Here is a 16,322-nt window from a genome sequence, read left to right as displayed (position 1 = left end):
GGAGAGCCTGCTGGGGGACATCTGCCTTAGATTCTGGGTTTAATTCTGACCACTGAGACCCCGTCTGGTTTAAAGGTTTGGCATGCCTGTGCACGCTCTCTCTGCACCTCTATGGCCTCTCCAGACACCCGTAATGGAGCTGCCTCACCTGCACCTTTAGAGCTGCTGGGCTTTGAACTGCAGATGCTGCCACGTGGGGCTGGATTGCACCTGCAGAAGGCTTTCTGGAGAAGACCCCTGCCATTCTTCTAGCAGCTGAACAGCTTGGTAGCTCTAAGGAGCCCAGCCAAGGAAGCCTACATGAGAAAGCACCATCCATCTTGCATTGACATATGTCAAGGCTTGGCTGGACTCGATCTGTTAAGTGGAATCACACTGGATCACGTGCCAAGGGCTGGCCTTAGTGAAGTCCATGGCAAGGCTTTCTCCATGTTTGCAAAGCTTGCCAGAGCTGGGGGAGCTGCTGAGCAGATCCATCAGACCCCAGGAGGGTAAAATGTGCATCCTTTCCCGCAAGTCCTTGCTCAACACCATGTGTTTTTGGCAGTCTTTGGCAGCTGAATACTCAGCAGGAGCTGCTGCTGCCTTTCCCTGCCCTGCTGGGGCCTGTGCTGGAGTTGTCCATTGTCCTTGAGGAGTTGAGCTCACCCTGAGTGGCCGGCCCTAAAGCATTAAGAGGGGCTGGGCTCTCCTGGGCCCCGAGCTGGCTGCCTCTGCAGAGATCAGATGGGCCCTGCTGCCAATTCCTGCCCGACCTCTAGGAGCTGTGCCAGCGGATTTGCTGGAATAAACTCCCAGCCACAAACCCTTACATCCATATGGACCTCCTGTGTATTTTTAAATATGAAACAAAATGCTGAATCTTCCTGTTTACTTGTTGCACAAAGCGGAGCATCATCGGATACTGGCTCTTTCCTTTACAGCCAGATGCTTGATGATTTACACAATGTTCTTCCAAAATCTTTCTCTTCTAATCCCTCTCTCCCATCAAAACTTTAACCATCTCTCTGAAGGTGGGTGAAGTTGGATGCTCTCCCTGTGGGAGAAGAGGATGCTGCTAGTAGATGGGCCAGAATGTTAGAGGCATCCTGTCAGCAGCCCTTTCCTAAATGTGCACAAGCAAAACTCCTGTGGTGGAGCAGCCAGCTTCTTACTCCTTTGGTTATGGCTTTTGATGTGGCTGGGATGCAACATCCTCCTACGTGGAAAGAGCAGAGGATTGCAGGAAGGAGGTGGGGGCAGAGATGGGAGTCATGGATGGCTACTGCCTGCCTGCTCCTGGGGCAGCCCCAGCTGGGTATGAGGGGTGGGGGCAGAGGAGAGTCTTGGTTCAGTGCAGGCAGCCTGTGGAGAAAAGATCTTCAATACCTCCTCATTCGCCTTTCTGTGGGTGGCATGCTCCTTCCTTCCTGCACAAGTCCTTGTTGCAGTTCACGTTTAGTGAGAGAGAAAAGAATCTTTGTGGGGGAACCCTGGTTTCAATCCGGGGCTGAGCAGGGCCCACCCAAATATCAGTTTTACTTCTCTGCATCAGCTTTTCACCTTTGTCTTCCACTGGCTGGGGCAAGGTTCTGCACTTGGACACTTCAATCAGGACCTCAGTGTTGGGAGCTGCTTTCTAAATGAAAGGCAAAGCTTCCCTTGGAAAGCTTGGGTGCTGAAATAGGGTGAGTGCACAGGCTGCAGCTCCTCGGAGCAAGGGCTGGGCCAGCAGCAGCAGGCTTGGGCTGGAGCAGCTGGCAGTCACTGTGGTGCGAGCCAAGGCTGGGACATCCCAAGGATCCAGTGGCTCTACCTGGGCAGGTGGCAGCTGCTGGCAGGGCAAGCAGGCGATGGGGTTTTCCTGGAAAGCTTTCTCCATTTGCTCTGCTGCTGGAGCAGAAGAATCCTGTGTGAGTGTCCAGCCCAGTAGACACTGTCTGGCAGGACACTGGTACAAGCTTCTCTCCCTGCCTGTGTTTGTCCCCTTGCACTTTGTCACTTTCCTATCAAGTGGGTCCTGACAAAGAAGGACAGAGTTGTTATCACAGAGGGATAAGCAGGAATCAAAAAAATCTCGGCCAAACTCTGCTTCTTGTCCATTCTGCATCTCCCTGGATGTCTTGGGCCAAATGTTGTCATCTTTATAGAGGGATTACACCTCCAGGGCGACGTTAATCCTTTGCAGCTGTTGTCTAATGTGGGGCAGGCAGTGCTAGAGGCAAGGGAAATATTTATTTTGAGTTTTACCACTGGCCACCGCCCAGGAAAACCAAGTGACGGTACTGGGGACTTTGGCCACTGTGCATGCAGAGAGAGCTGATGTTCCTGCCCTGCCGGCGCCTGCAGGAGAGGGGTGAAAGCTTCCCCTGGCAGGCTGCAAAATGGGATCACCCAAACACAATTTATTTGGGTAAGGGAGCAGTTGTGCACCCTGAGAGCTAACCTGGGGTGCAGTGGGGAAAGCCTCAGAGCTGCTGGAGGTGAGATGATGGATGCCAAGTTATGCTGAAGCAGACCAGCATCACACCATCACTTCATGTGTTGTCCCTGCAGCCCCAGAAATGACTTTCTGTGGGATGAGGACTCCCATCACCCCGGGAGCAGGCTGGGGGCTGCCCGGTGGGTGTGAGGGGAGGAGGGGGCATGAGCCACACTCACATGAGCCGAGCTCAGCATGGTTGGTGGGTGCATCCCACCCACAGCGGGGCTGTGCTGGCACCGACCCCTCCCCGGGCAGCACCCGGAGCCTCCGCCCCGCCTGCAGCGAGCACAGGCAGCAGGTTCAACCCCTCCCAGGGCCCCGTGGCCCTTCCCTCCATCCCCAGCATTGTTTCCTCCGACCTTGAGCTGGCCGGTCGCTGCTTGCTGTATCGCAGCCCCAGTTCTTCCTCTGCACTGAGCCCGGCTTCCTCTGTGTTTTCCGGGTCCTTTCCTCAGCGCTGAACAGGGGATTGTGCCCTGGCTTGCAGAGGAAGAGGAGGATTCTCCTGAGATGGTGCCAATCAGGCAGAGAGCCCCTGCCAGGCCTGGTCTCCCCCTCATGCCCACCCCAGCACAGCAGGGCCTGGAGGACGCTGAGCTCCCAGGGTCTTTTCCAGGTCAGGCTCTCCAACCTATTTTTGGGAAGCAGGGAGCTGCCAGGCGGGAGTGGATCCTCTGGCAGGGCAGTCTGGTGCCTGCCGGGGCCAGGCTCAGCTGGGCTCGCACTCCCCTGTGCTCCCAACAGCCCTGTCCCTTACAGCAGGTGCCAGCCTGCCTTCCTGGGGTCTCACACCCACGGGTGGCCAGAGGTGAGCTGACCCCACTGTGGGCGAGCAGGGCAGCACAGGGGCCTCCGGCAGAGCCTGGGCGCCGCTCAAATGCTGGGCTTTGTCTCCAGCAGGTCCCTTACTGCTGTCCATGAGCATTTCCAGATGGCCCTGGGCTCCTGGCACCAGCTCTGCTGCAGCATCCGGGGAAGAGCGGGAGGGGGTGGGAAGTGGTGTCCCAGCTCACCAAGCGTGGTGGCCTGGGCCTCTGCTCCCAGCATCCCTCATTCCTGCTGGGGAATTTTTCCCAGCTCCTGAATCAGCAAGGAGGCCCCTCACCTGCCATGGAACGGATACCATGAGCAGCTGGCCCTGGGCACCCTTGTCCAGCTCTGGCTTTCCCTACAAGCCAGGCATCTTTCCAGGGACCAGGCTTTGGGGTCTTAGCCCTGCACCCCGTCGAGCCCTCTGTACCCCCAGGAGAGAATGGAAACACTGCTGCCGTGGGAAATACATCTGTTATCGGAAATGCATCTGCCGCGGGAAGTGCATCCAGTGTGGGAAATGCATCTGCCGTGGGAAATGCATCTGCGCTGGCCTCTGGAGCAGTCTCTGCAGGGGTGGGGAGAGTGAATCCCAGCCGTGCTTTCCTCCTGCCTCGCCTTTTGGCCAGGTTCATGGCTTTTGGCAGCTCCTGGTGCCTGTCTGGCCCCGGTTCAGCACAGGCTGCAGTGTCAGGCTGCCCCATGGCAGGGCTCCCAGCTCAGCAGAGCTGTGGGTCCTCCCTAAGCTCGGGAAGACCCACACAAGCACAAATCAGGGCAAAATGGTCAAAACCGAACTGAAAGAAGTTCAAAGCCAAGGAATGTGACCCAGCAAGGCCTGGCTGATGGAATACAACAGCCCTGAGCCACTTGGAGATCTTTTTCCACCCACTCCCCCCAATTCCTCAGGGGTTTTCTGTTTCTGATTTTGCCTTCTCACTTGGCTGCAGCGATGTGCTGAGTCTGAGCCAAACGTGTTTTCCAGGGAATCAGCTCATGGCTGGAAATCGCTGCCCCTGTGGGCAGGGATGGAAGCTGGGGCAGGGGATGAGTGACTCAGGCCCCCAGCACCAGAAAAGCAGAGTGAGAGCCAGCATCAGTCCTTCCCTTTTACAGTAATTAGAGGCTGACAAGTAGCTGGGCAGCTCAGGGTAATTCAGTGCTGGGAAGTGGTTGTAGCAGTTGGGAACTGAGCCAGCAGCTCTGGGCCCTGGGGAAGGGGAAGGATGGGGGAAGCACAAGTCTTCATATCCTCATCCATGACATGGGGGAACCCTCCCACCCACCCACCAGGGCTGGCCAGATGGGATGAGGGCAAAGGAGCAGCTGGAGCACCAGGACAAGGGGAGTAGGTCAGGGGTGCACCAAGACAGAGGTGCCTGAGCAGAGGCAGGGCACAGGTGCCAGCACAGTGCTGGCACTGGTCCTGCTGCAGGAGGCTGGAGGAAGCAAGGATGCTGACTGGAGTCAATTCCTACATGGGGATGCTCTCCAGCTCCACAGGGTCATCCCCACAGGGATGGGGCAGGTTCACACAACCCCCTTGGCCAGCACAGTCCAACCAGCCTCCCCACCAGTGCAGCAATGGTGCTAGGCCTCTGCTGCCCACCCCAAGGCTGCACCTGCAGAACAAACCTGGCTCTAGCTCCCACCCCTGTGATCATCTCATCACCAGCCTCTGTGGTTTGGTTTTTCTTCCCATTAATGGATGAGCAACATTTTTCCCCAGATAAAGCCAGTTTCTTACCCCTGAAGTCTAATCTTTCCCACTCCCATGATTATTTCTCTGATCTCTGCAGCGGTTGTGACGCCTCTTGCTTTCCTCTGAAGACACAGCAGTGGTGAGACAGGATATGGCCACCCCTTCCCCCCAGGAAACTCAGCAGGGCTGCGTGGGGACAGGGAGCTGAAGCACCCTGTGAAGTGGCTCCAGGAGGGTCCCCCAGCTGCTGCTGGCCCCTGCACGGAGAAGGGAGGTGGCTGCCCAGGGCTGAAGAGCAGCGCTGGCTGGGGGAGAACAAGGCACCCTGTGTTCCCAACAAGGCCCTTGTCACTGCCATGGGAGCTGCTCAAAGGCTGCTCTGTCCACTGGTGGGGGTGGGGGGGCTGCTTTAGCTGACCCCCCTAAAGTGGCAGCCCCAGGGCAGGGACATCACTGGCCATGCTGGCCCCTGCCCTGCACCCCCTAGCATGGCACCCAGTCCCCTGGGGGTACCATGCAGGGTGACCCCCCCAGACAAGCCCCGTTACCACAAAATTTGCCCGATCCCTCCCAGGGCACCCTCGCAGCAGGAAGGACGATGGCACCACAGCTCTCCACACACCCGACCCGTTTAATGGACATACAAGGTGGCTGTGCCCACTGCCCTGCCCACAGGGCCACGTGCCCCAGGGCTTTGTGCCACGGTGGCAGCAGCAGGGCCCGGACTGAGCTGAGCTCCAGCAGGGTCGCAGAGGTGGCATCTCCCAACTCACGCTGTCTTTAGGCACCACATCCCTGTTATCCCTGTGGCTCAACAGGCAACACAGCCATGAGCTCAGCCCTCCCTTCCCCACCACTGCAGGTGCCAGAGGCTGAGACCTGCCAGCCTGCAGCACTGGTGAGCAGCCCCCAGCCCACTCACCACCCGAGATGCAGCGGGCTCACACAGGAGGAAGGGACCCTGCAGGGACCCATGGCAGATGCAGGCACGTGATGGGTGGCAGCCTGAGGGTCACGGCTAGAGGGACGCACAGGCACAGGGGAGCAGGCAGGGCCTGGATGCCCTCCAGCCCCCCCATGACCATCCCCGGTCCCAGCCCGGCTGCTCTGGAGGGGCTGGGGGGGTTGGGCATCCCCCCATTTCTGAGGCTGGAGCCATCAAGCAACAATGGGGTAGAGGGGCCAAGGCCGTGGTGAGGGTCAGGGGGAGGGGGTGTCAGGTCCATCTTAGCACCATGGTGGCAGGGGCAGTTGGGGGAGGGAGCCAGGGTCAGACCCACTCCTGCAAGGAGCGCTTGCAGTACAAGAGCATTCGGGGTGCGCCCTTCCTCTGCATCTGGACGATGACATAGATGAGGCCCAGGATGCAGAGCAGCAGCACCAGCAGCACCAGCACCATAACCACGCTCATGGTGCGTGTGTACTCATCGATCTGCACCACCACGTCCACGTCCCTGCCTGGCTGGCCATCTCCCTCGTTGTAATCCTCATCTTCCTCTTCCTCCTCCTCCTCCTCACCTTCAGTCCCCCCATTAGGGTTGAAGGGGGGTCGGTCCACATCGGGCCAGCGGGGATTGGGGTCTGGGACCAACTCTGTGTGACAGCCCATGAAGTCCCGTAAGATGGATTTGGGATAGCCTGGCTCTGTCTTGAGACGCTCATTGTCGAACTTCCAGTACTTTGTGCCTCTGTAGAAGTAGGTGGAGGCTGGGGGAGAGAAGATGGAGACAAGGGGTAAGTGGGTGGGCACAGGACACTGCAGAACCTGGGCATCACTGCAGGTGCCCAAGACAGCAGGTTTTGCTCCAGGACTGGTGAAACCCTTCAGAAAGGGATTTACCGCTGACTCCCAGACACTCTCCCCAAGTCCATCCCATGTAGCCAGGCTATCAGAAGGATGATCTCATCCCCAAGACCCCCACCACCCACCCCTCTCCTCCTCTACTTACAGGCATCCGGGCTGAGGAAGGCTCCCTTGGGCGAGGGAGGGATGCCCACCCAGACAGAGATGGGCTTTGGGTACCCAGGGTCCACCGAGCGTGTGTCCTCATTAAAGCGCCAGTATCTGGGGAGGGAGGTGGGGAGTAAGTGACGAGCACAGGGGTCCCCACTGCCCAACATTCTCCCCCTGACAGGAGCCAGGAGGCAGCAGAGCAGGGAGAACCCAAGAGACACTCACCTGTCACCACGGAAGAAGAAGGTGTGTCCCGTGGGTTCCCACCAGACAGCTGTGTCAATGCCATCATAGGGGATGCCCTGCCCATAGGTGACCAGGGGCTGTGGGTACCCAGGCTCCAGGTTGGCTTCTCGGAAGAGCCAGTACCGGTCACCTAGAGGGGAAAGAGTTGGAGAAGGGAGATGAGAAGGTCCTGCCCAGCTACTGTGGCAGGTGCACAAATGGATAGGGATAGCGGTAGATGCCTGTGGCCACCCTGACCCCTTGGGATCACACAGCAGCTGTGGCTGGGGAGGTGGGTCAGGATGGAATGAAGCCAACCAAGCTTTCAGCAGCTTTGTGGGGGACACTGGGGTCTCACTTCCACCTCAGTCCTCCCATCCAGCTTCCCTGCTCACCTTTAAAGAAGACAAACCTCCCGTCATGCCTCTCGTAGGCAGCATCAATGTCCCCAGGGAGGCCCCGCCAGAAGTGTCCGATGGGCATGGGGTAGTTGTCCAGCACCCGGTTGTGCCGGACCCTCCAGAACCACCGGCCCTGGAAAGAAACAGGGTGTTGGCAGAGGATGGGGAGGACACAGAGACACAGTCACCTTGCTGAGGGGTCCTCCCACCCACAGACCCACTACATCCCCAGGGAAGGGGCAGGAGGGGGTTGGGGCAGGTACCTTGAATACAAACATCTCCCCACGCAGCACCGCCACCGTGTCAAAGTCCCCATCGCAAATGTCAGGGCCATAGTGGTCAGGTTGGTCTGGGCTGCCAGGTTTGGGTGGTCGCTCTGGTTTCCCCGGAGGGGGAGGTTTAGGGGGTCTCTGGTCTGGCCTGCCAGGTCTCCGGGGTGTCACGGTGGGCAAAGGCTTGGTGGGCTGAGGGTGCCCATCTGCGGTACCTGGATCGGGCAGATGAGAGAAGGGATGTGGTGATGCGGACCAGCAGCACCTATACTTCAGTTTCCCCACACACATGCCCAGAATCCCACCTCTGGGATGATCCCCCAACCAGCTCCTCACCGTAGAGCTGCTGGATGCCCTTGAGGTCATCCTCAGGCAGCTGGAAGTTCTCTGTGTCCATCCACTGGTAGAAGGGCGCCATGATAGCACTGGGGTTGCTGGAGTGCTCCAAGCCCAGTGAGTGCCCCAGCTCATGCACAGCCACCAGGAAAAGGTTGTTCCCTGCATGGAGAGGCACCATCAGCAAGAGGGGATGGACAACATGACACATGAGGCAGACCCCTGGACCCAGCACCCTGCAATGGGTGCTCCAGGGGGATCAGCCTGCATCACCCATGGTGGACCTGCTCTCCCCTGCCACTCCTGTCCACACCAGCACAGCCCCCACTTCACCCCTCCTTTAGCCTAGGCAGCCACCAGGCTCCTCTGGTCACCTTTACCACCTTCTTGGCCCTCAACTCACCAGACACATCTGCATTTTCCAGCGTCCAGGGCTCATCCAAGTCGAAATGTGTGTCCCCCCCCATGCCAGGGCCAGGGAAATAGGCATGAGCCAAAAATCCCCCAAGGCCATCAAAGGGAGAGCTGTCTCCATGGAATCCAGAGGCAAAGAGCACCATGATGTCAGCCTCCTTCTTCCTCTTCTGCCGGATGTCCTCGTAGGCCACCTCCCGGAAAACCAGCGGCGTGGCTTGCTCCCACACCCGGAAAGCTCGTCGGACAGCCTCGTGTGAGTGGTACCGACCCAGCTTCTCTGTGTAGTTTTGGATGCTGGGGATACAGAATTCACTAGGGAAGGCCTGGAGCAGCACTTGTTCCCTGAGGGGATCCATGGCTGTCCATGGGCTGGGGAGAGGGAATTCCTGGCAGTGTTGAGTACCTGAAGGTGAGGTGGCTCTGGCTCCAGCGTCGCCCTGTCAGCGCGTACCGCTTCCGGCGCATGTTGGACTTCATCCGTGCTCCAAACTGATCCGGGACCCCACAGCGGGGACGTTTCATCCACCTGCCAGGAGGACACCGAGCCAGGGCTCAGCCCCACCACAGCCAACATCCCTGAGGGGTTACAGCACCCACAGACAGCAGGGACGATATCCTGGCTGCTGAGGTGCAGCCCCCAAAAGGGGAGAAGCAGCTCCCAAGGGGGACAGCACCCACTTTTCGGCAGAGCCCTGAGGCTGTCAGAGAAAACCACAGAGCCTGAGAGTGGAGCTGCCATCTGCTTGAGCAAGGGGACAATGGAGAAACTCACGCCTTGGTCTCCTCGTCCAGGACGCCGGTGACGGTGATGCCATAGAACTTCTGCATCTCCGCAAGCGCCGCGGAGAAGGTCTGAGCCGAGCGCATGGTGGACATCCGGCGGCTGGGCTGCGGCAGGTACCCGTAGAGCCGCAGCCATGCCTGCGCCGGGAGAGCCGCGCGTCAGCCCCGGCACGGAGCAGCCCCACGGCAGGACCAGAGCTCCCAACAGCCGGTGGGGGAGGATCCCTCCCCCTGCCTGACTGTACCCCAGCCCCGCGTCCCTTCACGGGGTGGTCAGTGCCAGCTGCCAGTGGCAAATGCCAACCCCGAGCAGGCAGAAGTGTGGCAGCAGGGCACAGGGTCCCTGCCCTGCCCTGAAAGGTGGAGGAGCTGATGATCTCGGGGTCTGCTGCCGGATTGTCTGACTCCAGGGACTGACTCCAGGGATGAGGGAGCTGGCAGGGGGCCAGGCTGCCTGTCACTGTCCTCCTCTGGAGGCGTCCCCTGGGAGCTGCTGAGAGATGTGAAGCCTGGGACCCCCACCCCGGCCTGCACCCACAAAGGGGCTTCTGTCCTGCGGGGCTGCAGCCCCAGGGCGGGGGGCAGGAGGGTGCTGGGGCGCGCCGGGGCTCTTCCTTCCTGCCCCAGCCTCCGCCTCCTCTTGTCTGCTTTAATTGCATTTTATTTTTATCTTTATTATTACTCTTTTGTAACTTTTTTTCCCCCCTCTTAGTTTTCATTTATATTTTCCAAATTAGGGGGTTTTTCCTTTTAATCTTTAAAGCTTTTTTTCTAAATTCCTTCCAATTCTTTTTCCTTTTCCAAGTCACATTGCTCTTCCAAGTCTTTTTCCTTTTCTAAGTCTTTTCTTCTCCAGGTTTTCTAATCCTTTTCCTATCCCCTTTTTTTTTTCCCCAAAAATGCCTTAACATTTAAATTTCTAAAAACATTAAATCTATTAAATTCTTCTACCCCAACTCCCCTTCCCCCGGCAGGGTGGTGGAGCAGAGCCTTTATCAAAAGCCCTTTCACCCCCTCCCCCGCCGGGCACAAAGCGCTTCCTCCCCACACCCCGCGCCCGCTGCCCGCCACCCCTGGGGGCGACCTGCACCCCAGTCCCCCCGTTCCCCGGCTGCACCTGCAGCGGCCGGCGGTGCGCCGGGCCCGCAGGTGCCGGTGCGGCGGCCGGGTTGCCATCCCCGGGCCCGTGGCTCACCTCGGCGTTGATCTCCTCGCCCGCCGCCCCCGCCAGCAGCACCAGCAGCACCACGAGCGGCGGGAGGCGCCCGCCCGCCCGCCAGGGGGCGCCGCCCCCTCCTGCCATTCCGCGCCGCCGCCGGGTCGCGGCTGCCCCCGGCCGCGCCGGGCCGGGCCGGGCCGGGCCGGGCCGAGCGCGGCGGTGTCGGAGCTACGCCGCCCTCATGGCCCGGGGCCGAGGCGCCGCGGGGGGCTGCGCACGGTGCATGGGAGGCGCTGCCAGGCGCGGCCCGTCGCCTCCCGGCCCGCCTTTTGTGCGTGAGGTCAGGACGGCGGCGCGCGGCACATGGGCGGCCGGCGCGGCGCGGCGGGGCCCGGCTCCGCTCGGCTGCCCTGCCGCGCTCTGCCCGCCGCCGGGAGCACCGGAGCGGGTGGCGGAAGGCGGGCGCGGCGGCGGCGGCGGCGGCGGCGGCGGCGGCGGCGGGGCGCGGTGGGAGCGGGCGGGGCGGGGCCGCGGCAGGGGCGGGGCCGAACCGCGGCGGGGCGGGGCCGGCGGGGGCGGGGCCGCCCCCCCGCACGTGTGTGCGCGGTGGAGCCGCGGGCAGAGCCCCCCGCCCCGGGCAGAGCCCCCCGCCCCGGGCCGCTCCCCGCGCCCGGCCCTGCCGGCAGCCGCCCCATCCCCCGACTTTGCCCCCACAGCCACTGTGCCCTGTCCCGCGGGTCTCTGACACCCGCTGTTACACAACTGGGTGCTGTGCCAGGCCCGCCTGGGGCCGGTGGTTGAGCATTAACCTCGGAGAAACCGGTTTCACTGAAGTCCCCAGGGGCTAAATATATCTCTCTATTTGTTTTTTTCCCCCCAAAGAAACTTATGTTGCAGATCCCCATCCCGGAAACTAACTGGCTAAAGACTTAACAGATTTTTTGTTAAGGACTTCAAAAGGCTGCTGGCAGCAGCAACGGGCTGCGATGCTCCCAGGGACACAACTCCCGACTGTATGGAGATGCTCCCACAGACAAAGCCACTCTCTGTGCCAGGACAGGCAGCACGGAGCTCACAGGAGCACTTACAAATGTGGCCTCACGTGAAGCTTGCAGGAGTTGTGCATGTCCAAAAGGAAACGGCTGAAATATACCACAGACACGATTTTATGACACGAGGAGACAGATTTTTACTGCTCAGAAGTCCTGGACAGACACAGAATAAAAAGACTCAGGGCATCAAATCAGCATCCTGTTCCAACTACCTGAGAGGTTGCAGCTGACCAACCCATGGGGACAAGAGGATTAAAAAGGAGTTTCTCCCAAGGGACAATGTCCAGCCTTCAATCCCCTGGGTCTTCATCCACCTGGGGTGCAGATCACAGAGGGAAAACGTGTGGAGCCTGGGCAGGAGCCGCCACCCCTTGACTCACCTGTGGGCACTGCCCTCCCAGCTCAGGCAAACACTGCCACTGTCCATTCCAGGGCTCACCCACACCTGGCAGCAAGCTCTTGTTCTTTGGCAAAAGGATCAGACAGTGAAATGTCTCTACAGTAGAGGCACCAGCAGTGTGAGTGGGACACAACATGACTCAGGTGCTTGTCTGAGCTGGCTTACAGTAGGAAAACACTCAGGGAAGAGGAACCAGCTCCATGTCCTTCCCTCTTGCTACTCAAAACATGCCCAGAGCCTCCCAACAATCTGGCAGTGCTACTTCCCACTGTGTGAGACATTCTCCCTTTAGTAGCAGCTTCCCACGCTACCTTCTTCCTCCTTCCCATAAGGCATCTATGGCTTTTGAAGTTTTTTTTTTTCTTTTTTTTTTAAAAATCAGCAAAATTAGCGACCATGGGATGTCTGGAACTGCCAGTGCTGACTGCAGCACATCCAGCAGCGAGGATGAAATCTGCTACAAACACACTTTTCTTCAGCCAGCAGCTCAAAATGGAAGTGGCCCGACTTGAGGCCACAAACACCGCAGAGACGCTGAGCAGGCAAGAAGAGCGCAGAGGTGCGTGCCAGCCCGCGCCACGCAGAGCTGTGCCAGGCAACGGTCCTGGTTCAGTGTCAGGCTCTTCCAGGCTCCAAAATGCACAGCCCCACCTGCCCCTACCTCAAGGGGAAGGAGAAGTACTTGTTCCCTGACTTGCAACGGATTTGCTCCCATTGGATACGCAGCAGAAATGCTGACTCCTCAAACCCATCCACAATGTCCTGGAAAATAGAGGCAGGAGTCAGTACCAGGAGGGCAGATCTGCCAGAGGATGGAGTCAGCAGCTCCCTCTCTGAAGCAAGTCACAGATGAAGCCATTTGCAGCTGGAAGCCTCTGACTTCCCTCAGGAGAGTGATTTAACTCACACTCCCCCGAAAAGCTTCTCATCTTTCAGCATAGTGAAGTTTGTCCTGCTCGATGAAGAGAATTTCCCACCCTCGGGCCCTGGCAGGGAGATGTGGCTTGACTCCAGCTCTGCCCCCCCCTCTGCTCTCCACACCACGTGGGGACACACCTGGAGCTCCCGCAGACACTGCCCTTCCAGCCTGCCAGACAGGTCACCAACACACCAGGCCAAGCTGATGTGGAACGATGGGTCCTGAAGAAAAAACAGGGATAAGAATGTGAGGGCTAATGGAGGCTTTGGTCGAGGCACAGAGGCACAGTGGGAGATCTAGCATGATGCTGCTGCCCTGCCTGGGATCACAGAGGCTGGAGGATCCCAAAGCTGGGAGTCCCCTCTGCCAACTCAACAGCTGCAGAGCTGATATGGACAGTGGAGGCAAGAGGAGTCCTGGGCTTCCCACCCCAGCCCTTGTGGACACCAGTGGGCAAGGCTGCCTGGTTCCCAACCCCCCTGTGCTCCACTCTGCAACTCTGTGCTCAATTTCTCCCCATCTTTTGTGGAAGAATCTCTCAGAACTGCTCCTGGAGCAGGTACATGGGTCACTTCTGAATAATTCTGCTCAGCTCTAGAGGCAGACAAACAGGGGTCTGGCCCTTCAAAAATCCCAAACCTGTTCCCAAAGCTAGTACTAAGCAAAAAGGCTGGACTAATGCCCAAGAAAGCTGCCCAAGGCAAAGACACAAGGATTGTCCTCAGTCCAACAGTGCCCATTCTATCCTAGGACAACCCTGCTTCCATGCACAGCAGGGCAGCCACTGCAACTGGTTCCTGTTTATTTGAGTGAACATCTCACAGGGAACCAGCCGGCATGTCCAGACTGGCAGGGGAGCAAGCAGGAAACGCCTCACCTTGTAGAATGTGGGAAGGTCAAATTCCTCTAGAACGCCGTCCACCTCCGAGACCAGCTCCAGCAGCTGGAAATGCCCAGCAGAGACCTCCAGGCCAATAAAGGTCCTAAAGAAAGGCAAGGAGAGACAGCAAGCACCCTTTCATGCTGCAGAAAGCACAGCCCTAAGAATACTTAGCCCTTCATTCCTACTGGGCAACTTCCCTACTCCCTAACACAAGGGAATCTGAGGAATGCCAGGTTTAAGCATCCAGGATACTGACTGTATTCTGAAGAAAAACAGAAGATGTAGTAGCAGGGAGAAGCAGGACTGGATGATAAACCATGTATCTAGATTTACTAGATTAGCCTAGTGCATTTTGGGACATGAAAATCAGTTTTCTAGGCAAAGGATGCACTGGATGGGAATTTCAGCAGAATACCATGCCCATGCAGGAGCAGCATTAAAGAAGTGGAAGTTGCTGGAGAGGTTTTACAGTGTGAGAAGAAGCAAGGAGTGGGAAGTACCAAGCTGGAGAGATGTGACAAAGAGGTCAGCACCTCCTCCAGGACTGTCGGGATGACACTTTCTAGAGTCATTTAGAGTAATAATTTCTTCCCCTCCAGGAGGGAAGCAGAAGATTCAAGTGTCACCCAGGTTCCATATCCACTTTTTCCTACCCATGACTATCTCGGGCTGCCTTTCCCGCCAGATTCAGCAACTTTCCGCAATTTTAATCACCTTTGCTTTGACATTCAAAAAAACTTAATTGCATTCCATTGGAATCAGGCTTCTGAACTGACGCCCAGGAGAATTAGCACCATCTCAGCTATTTCTCTCCAGCTCTTGGAAGACCTGCACTACAATTTCACGACTGGCACTGCTGCCAAAAGAGGTGGTCCCACTCTGCTCGCCCCAGGCTGTGCACGCTAATGAAACCAAAAGCTTGCAGAGAATCAGTGCCAAAGCTAAAAATTTGTACAGATGGCTGGGGAAAGGTGTGAAATGTCTGGAGATGATCTGGAGGTGATCACATACTGTGTCGTCACACAGCCCAACTGTGGGACAGGCAGGGTGACACTTCCCATCCACCCAGCACCTTACTCAGACTTCTCCTGGGGCAGGCAGGCTGCTCCACTGTGCACTCACCTGGTTTTGTTCTGGTTGGTGTAAACCTTCACTTGGTCAGCCACGCAGAAGAACCTGAAATAAGAAAGATCCTATTTCAGCTGCAGGAGGAAGAAAAAAACAAAAAAAAAAAAAAGAGGAGGGGCCAGGATTGTTACCAAGCCATGGAAAGATACAGGCAAATATATGCTGTAATCGGACCAAATTGATGTAACCAGAACCTCTTGGGGCTCAAATTAATTAATTTCCCTCCTGTTTCCAGCTCTCCAAAGCCTGGACAGTGACAGAAACCCTGAAGCAGCTGATGCTTACCCAGTGCCTGAGGCCCATGTAAGCAACAAAACTATCCATGGTTTAGGGGATGGCACAGCTCTGGCCTGATCCTGGAAAGCCAAAACCTGACGTGTCAGGTGCCAGATCCTAAGGCAGTGAGGAAAAATACCCAGGGCTTTAATGTTCTGCCAGCACCAGCGGCCAGGGACACCTTAGGGCGTGGATGCTGGCAAAACACGGATCCCGAGGGCAGAGGAGGGGTGTGAGGAGCGCTCTCCCGGGGCTCTGCCAAACCCACCTGTGGAAGGCGGCCAGGCGCTCCCTGAGCGAGCGAACGAAGGGCTCAATCCAGTGGTAGCGCAGCACCACGCACTGCGAGAGGCTCAGGTGGAACTCCTCCATGGCAGCCAGCGACGGGACGTAGGTGCGGGCGCGGGACACCAGCAGCTCCAGCAGCTCCAGGAATTCCTCCTGGGCAATGTCTGCGGGGCAGCGCCGTCAGAGGAGCGCTGGCCGCCGATCCCCGCCGGGACCGGCAGCACCCTGGGGCGCAGCGGCTGAGGTCCGTCCCGCCATCCTCCCGGACCCATCCCGGTCCCGGTCCCGGTACCTACAGGGCAGGTAGACGTGCGTGGCCCAGTTGCCCCGCTCGTGGGGGAAGCCGCGCACGCGGCCGCCGTGCCGGGAGCTGTCATCGCTCACGGCCTCCTCCGGGTTCGAGTCTCCCGGCAGGCCGGCGGGCGCGGGCAGGCGGGGGCGACCGGCGCTGCGGGACCGGAGCGGCGTGAGAAGGAGGAAGAGGAGAAGGAGGAGGAGGAAGGCCGCGCGCTCCCGCCGCCTCCCGCGCGCTCCTGCCGCCACCACCCCACCGCACCCACCTGGCCCCGGGGGGCCCCTGCGCGCCGCCGCCTCGGCTCCCCCCTTCCTCCTCCTGCTCCTGCTCCTCCTCGGAGCTGCTGTACCCCACCAGCGCGGCGCTCATGGCCGCGGCACCCGCCGGGACAGCCCGGTCCCCGGTGGCGGCGGCCGCGCAGTTGCCGGCGCGGCCCGGCAGGGGGCAGCACCCGCCGCGCCCGCCCCGCCTCCTCCGCCGCCGCCGCGGCCGCCCCGGCCCGGCCCGCTCCGCTCCCTCCGCTGCGCTCCCGCCCGCCGCTCGCTCCCTTCCCTCCCT

The 16,322-nt window shown here is 59.0% G+C and overlaps 2 protein-coding genes across 5 annotated transcripts; both read right to left on the bottom strand.

Moving 5' to 3' along the window:
• Nucleotides 1–5,587: 5,587 nt before the first annotated feature.
• On the bottom strand, nt 5,588–10,946 carry MMP15 (matrix metallopeptidase 15). The gene is made up of 10 exons (XM_053953032.1): nt 10,560–10,946; nt 9,354–9,502; nt 8,985–9,107; nt 8,568–8,875; nt 8,165–8,326; nt 7,820–8,043; nt 7,551–7,689; nt 7,156–7,306; nt 6,926–7,041; nt 5,588–6,683 (listed from the first exon to the last, which is right to left on the bottom strand). The coding sequence occupies exons 1-10, from the start codon at nt 10,665–10,667 to the stop codon at nt 6,247–6,249; spliced, it is 1,917 nt and encodes a 638-aa protein (XP_053809007.1). The 5' UTR covers nt 10,668–10,946; the 3' UTR covers nt 5,588–6,246.
• Nucleotides 10,947–11,687: 741 nt separating this feature from the next.
• Nucleotides 11,688–16,190, bottom strand: USB1 (U6 snRNA biogenesis phosphodiesterase 1). 4 transcript variants are annotated; one of them, XM_053953036.1, is made up of 8 exons: nt 16,030–16,190; nt 15,766–15,917; nt 15,450–15,633; nt 15,191–15,298; nt 14,900–14,953; nt 13,772–13,877; nt 13,032–13,115; nt 11,688–12,737 (listed from the first exon to the last, which is right to left on the bottom strand). In XM_053953036.1, the coding sequence occupies exons 1-8, from the start codon at nt 16,131–16,133 to the stop codon at nt 12,633–12,635; spliced, it is 897 nt and encodes a 298-aa protein (XP_053809011.1). In that variant the 5' UTR covers nt 16,134–16,190; the 3' UTR covers nt 11,688–12,632. The 4 variants fall into 4 exon arrangements, with proteins under 4 accessions (XP_053809011.1, XP_053809013.1, XP_053809010.1 ...); XM_053953038.1 differs by lacking the exon at nt 15,191–15,298; XM_053953035.1 differs by having other exon boundaries at nt 12,648–13,115.
• Nucleotides 16,191–16,322: the final 132 nt, after the last annotated feature.

The sequence above is a fragment of the Vidua chalybeata genome, chromosome 11 (genome assembly GCF_026979565.1).
Source record: "Vidua chalybeata isolate OUT-0048 chromosome 11, bVidCha1 merged haplotype, whole genome shotgun sequence".
Taxonomy (NCBI): Eukaryota; Metazoa; Chordata; class Aves; order Passeriformes; family Viduidae; genus Vidua; species Vidua chalybeata.
This window is presented reverse-complemented; position numbering and strand designations above follow the sequence as displayed.

What these genes read in the sequence shown, in the direction of transcription:
- MMP15 (XM_053953032.1), bottom strand. Translation starts at nt 10,667, where the DNA reads ATGGCAGGAGGGGGCGGCGCCCCCTGGCGGGCGGGCGGGCGCCTCCCG. An exon ending in CAGAGCCACCTCACCTTCAG is followed by an intron (nt 8,876 to 8,984) that starts GTACTCAACACT and finishes CTGTATCCCCAG; the next exon opens with CATCCAAAACTACACAGAGA. An exon ending in CTTCCTCAGCCCGGATGCCT is followed by an intron (nt 6,684 to 6,925) that starts GTAAGTAGAGGA and finishes TCTCTCCCCCAG; the next exon opens with CCTCCACCTACTTCTACAGA.
- USB1 (XM_053953035.1), bottom strand. Translation starts at nt 16,133, where the DNA reads ATGAGCGCCGCGCTGGTGGGGTACAGCAGCTCCGAGGAGGAGCAGGAG. An exon ending in CGCCTGGCCGCCTTCCACAG is followed by an intron (nt 15,299 to 15,449) that starts GTGGGTTTGGCA and finishes TCACTGCCTTAG; the next exon opens with GATCTGGCACCTGACACGTC. An exon ending in ACATGGGCCTCAGGCACTGG is followed by an intron (nt 14,954 to 15,190) that starts GTAAGCATCAGC and finishes TTCTTATTTCAG; the next exon opens with GTTCTTCTGCGTGGCTGACC.